The 3,995-nt window shown below is 47.9% G+C and overlaps 1 protein-coding gene across 1 annotated transcript; it reads right to left on the bottom strand.

The window, feature by feature from the left end:
* Window positions 1-202: 202 nt before the first annotated feature.
* BO95DRAFT_445849 (putative actin binding protein) lies at window positions 203-3,343 on the bottom strand. The gene is made up of 4 exons (XM_025587241.1): window positions 3,259-3,343; window positions 2,872-3,121; window positions 2,626-2,813; window positions 203-2,568 (listed from the first exon to the last, which is right to left on the bottom strand). Exons 2-4 carry the CDS (start codon window positions 3,068-3,070, stop codon window positions 583-585), a joined length of 2,373 nt encoding a protein of 790 aa, XP_025439095.1. The 5' UTR covers window positions 3,071-3,121; window positions 3,259-3,343; the 3' UTR covers window positions 203-582.
* Between the last annotated feature and the right edge of the window lie 652 nt (window positions 3,344-3,995).

Here is a 3,995-nt window from a genome sequence, read left to right as displayed (position 1 = left end):
CCCCCCTACGCAGTCTGTAGTATTATAACTTTTAATAGTATGCGGGAGTCTGTGCAGAGGGTGGCAGAACAGCCCAAGAAGGCAGGCGGTAAGGCTGTAAACATTACAAATCCTCATTGCTTACACATGGAAGGGATCACCAAGCAAATATAAGATTGAAGGGCTGATAAATATTCCTTATATACCGTGGATGTAATTTCAGGAAAGTGAAATATGTGTTATCATATTTAGTACTCTACCAGTAGTATACAGACCATGCAAACCACAATAGGAGCAAGTACAAGAATAAGAAATAAATTAAGAAATGAATCTACCCAGATGCAGAGATGAACAGTTGCTGTATGTAAGTGCTTCTTCAGGTATATCTGATTAATCTTATATGGGAGGAGGGCGGCAAACATACAGACAGCCACTGCATCTTTATTTGGGGCCAGATGAGAGTCAGTGCGCACACACAAGAGGCGCCATCTGTCAATTTCCAAGTTGCACATAGTTAGCAGGAAATAGCCCCGTTTTGCCATCATAGTGGCCGAACCACCAGTCATCATCCGGAAACTCCTAGAGGAGACACCTTCAAGTCAGCTATGAACACCCAATAGACGAACCAGACATTAAATTCGCAAGTTCGGTGAAAATTATTCTGCGAAATTTGGTCGGCGCGATCAAGAAACGAGTGCCCAGACTTACAATATGTGTTATCTCAGCGCCCTCAGGGAAGCTCAGTTCATTGTGCTCCGCGGCCTCATAGTCGTACAATGCGACTGCAATAGGTTCTGGTTCAGGGGCGATGGTAGATGGTGCAGCTTCAACATTGGACAAGGACGGAGCTCTTTCATCGACCAGAGGAGTTTGCCTATCCGCCAAATCGTGGCTCTGCGAAGGGTTTGTGACAATCTCTACATAGTTGCTGGGAAACAGACCTCTGTCACCTTGGACATTGGACCCCAGCCACCAATCCTTGTCGACCATTTCGACGTTGCTCACGAACTCGCCTTCCTTAAGTTCAACCTCATTGTCCTCTGCTTTCTCGTAGTCATAAAGCACTACCGCCTGGATAGACGTATGCTGAACGTCCTCATTTACAGTAGCTTCAGCTGTTGCACGCCCAATATCGTGCGCGTCATCTTCCAAGTCATCTTCCTTTGGCAACGCCTGCTGCAAGCTTTCAGTAGGTAGTGCAGGAGGCGGTGACTGCTGTTCACTCTGAACATCCGTCAGTCCCTTACCAACAGGAGCAGCCACACGTATGGGTGAAAATTCACGCTCTGTCATTGGAGGTGTAGGAGGAGTAGGAGACCGAGGCTGCTGGGGAGGCGTAGGAAGCGAATCAAAGCCTCTAGGCTGATGAGATCCTTCTGAATCAGTCGCCGGGATAGTTGTCGGAAGTTCTGGCACAGGCATGGCGCGGCTAGTCGTCGGACCCAATTCCTTCTCATGTTTCAAGCTCTCATACTTGTCGTGACTTATGTGGCCAGGATCAACATCTGTGTTTTCCTGTGCAGACTGCGTGTCTAAGCCAGGATGTGATTTCTCTGTACGTAGAGGAAGTTCGGAAGATTGTGGTATATCGCGAGATTGGGCAACATGTACCGGGTGCTTGGAGGAGTTGCCCTGCAGTGACTCAACATCAGTGTGGATTGGTGTATTTATCTCCGCATCGGGTGAGTCGGATGGCGTTGAGTGAAAAGCTGAACCACGTTCCCTAGCCTTGCGCTCTGTCCAGAGCTGTGCGGGCGTCTTTCCCCCTTCATCCGCAAAAGTACGACTCGCACTGCCCACTAACGGTGCCGTAGCCTGAGATGTTTGGGTAGGCAAGGGGGGCTTCGTTCCGACGAATGTGGCATTTGAAGCGATTTTCTTTGCAACTTTCGGTTTTGGTAAGCTTGTCAGACGTTCATATTGGCTTGCAACAGGAGATGCATTGGACGGCTTAAAGGACCCAGTCATACTCGGTAAAGGACTTGGCTCGACAGAGGTTGGCTCGTTGACTGGATCAGTGATCCCACCCTGTGCTTTAGCCCGGATAGCAGCGATATCGACCTTCCCAACTGGCTGATATGCCCCTTTCACAGGCTCAGGACGATCGTCAGCCAGATTGCCTGCTTCACGTGCTTGTCTTCTTATGGCAGCAATGTCGACCTTCCCGATAGGCTTGTAGCCCCCTTTGACAATTTCGTCACGGTCCTCGGTGTCTCGGGAAACCGTGAAGCCAGAATCAGACTGCCCACCGGCTTTGAGCTCTTGAATGTTCACCTTGGTGGGCTTGTAAGCTGACTGGACTTTTTGAAGACCAGTCCTCGTAACTGGGGGCGCGTCAGGACCCCAGCCATCATCCCCGCTCATTGTCGCAGCCACTCGTGATGCAACAACTGCTGGATTGTTCGCAGCAGTGCCACCGGTCCGTGTGGGGTTAAAGACAGGTTTAGTTGATACCGGGGGCTTTGCAGTAGATGTAGGCCGATCTGGCCCAGGGGTATACTTCGCTCCGGACGCATCCCCCACTTTCTGTATTATACCCTCCGCGGTCAGGTCCTGATCAGAACGAGCGGTTATTTGCACGTGATAACCCTATGATGTATCAGAATGGGGCACGGGGTATGCATATCGGGCATAGCGCAAACTGACATGCAGGAATTTGGAAACAGCGGCGAGATGACTGGTGAAATATCCCTTAGTACGCTCAGGTACGCCCTCCCCACACCAGGCAATAAGCACATTCTTAGGGAGCCCCGAGTTTGGATCGAGAATCTTTACGAAAGCAAACTGAATTTTGCCCTCAGAGAACTCTTCAATCAGATCCACCAGCTCGCCAGCTTTAAAAACAAGGGTTAACGAAGTTAAATTCGACAGACCAGGGGGTAATTGACAGACCTCCGGTATTTTGAACCTTCAAGACACTTTCCTTATTGCCAGAGTCTTGCTGGAAGGCATTGATAAGAGGTGTCGAAACGGAGAAGACAACCCATTGTCCGTGAGTAGGGGAGTTCGAACCGGGCAGAGCCGAGTCGACCACGGCCTGGTAGCTCTTTGCTATTGAAGGCCCGTTGGTGGACAAGTTAAGAGTAGCCATATCTGCTGGGATCAAATATCTGGAGCACGAGCACAGATTGTGACAGGAAAACTAGAGTGAAGCTGTTAGATGAGGTTGAGTGGCAGAACTGGATGAAAGTCATTGTTCAGATTTGTAGGAGAAGGGATTCAGGGGATTGTTCCTTATTTTATTTATAGAAGGAGCAAATGAGGCAGGGCTTGACTTACGGTTGATGTTAGTGTTGCGGATGTTTGGGGTTTCTGCCTAGAGGATATGTGTTAATTGTTTTCATGGGCTAGTACAGAAGACGGGGTAACCACCAGCAAGTGGGTGCAGTACGTCACAGCTTACTCCTTTATTAGACTACTTAGAACCTAAATGAGGCGGTGCGCACTCACCCGCCACGATGGTACTAACCACCATTGGTAAGTTGCACATTAAAAAGGCGGAGGGATAAGACTATTTATTTATGATTCTTATTGGGTCTTCTTCTAAAGTCATACTAAGTACAGTCTAGAACTAAAATATGACTTTTAGTTGAAATCTCTGTACCAGTATATCAGAAAAAAGCATCCTATTCACAGGGTCACTTACATGTAATCTTGGACTGATAAACACCATATAGCAAAATCAACAACAACAAGTATATGTATCAAAGAAACTGTTTACAAGTACCTGCCTTGATACCGAGTAGTATTCTTTGTATGTGCCAAAGCTATAACAATGGCATACCTTACTGATTACTTGTCGGCTAATCCCACGGGTGTCTGCTTAATAATAATTAGGTACTGATTTACGTACTGAGCAGGTGCGGTGAGCACTTTCGGGCTGGCTATAAATTTTTGTTCTTGGATGCCCATTCCAACTGGAGAGTATTTCACTAATCGGGCAACTTGATTACAGCCAGTTCTATAAGATTGTAGCAGCACAACTGTGTACAACAAAGTGGGCTACAAGATCGAGA

This window comes from Aspergillus brunneoviolaceus, assembly GCF_003184695.1.
Source record: "Aspergillus brunneoviolaceus CBS 621.78 unplaced genomic scaffold BO95scaffold_63, whole genome shotgun sequence".
NCBI lineage: Eukaryota > Fungi > Ascomycota > Eurotiomycetes > Eurotiales > Aspergillaceae > Aspergillus > Aspergillus brunneoviolaceus.
The sequence above is the reverse complement of the archived record's forward strand: the minus strand, read 5'-3'. Positions and strand labels throughout refer to the sequence as shown.

Coding starts and splice junctions, on each gene's coding strand:
- BO95DRAFT_445849 (XM_025587241.1), bottom strand. CDS start 3,070: ATGGCTACTCTTAACTTGTCCACCAACGGGCCTTCAATAGCAAAGAGC. Junction 2,814..2,871: donor GAAGGTTCAAAATACCGGAG/GTCTGTCAATTA, acceptor TTGTTTTTAAAG/CTGGCGAGCTGGTGGATCTG. Junction 2,569..2,625: donor CTGTTTCCAAATTCCTGCAT/GTCAGTTTGCGC, acceptor GATACATCATAG/GGTTATCACGTGCAAATAAC.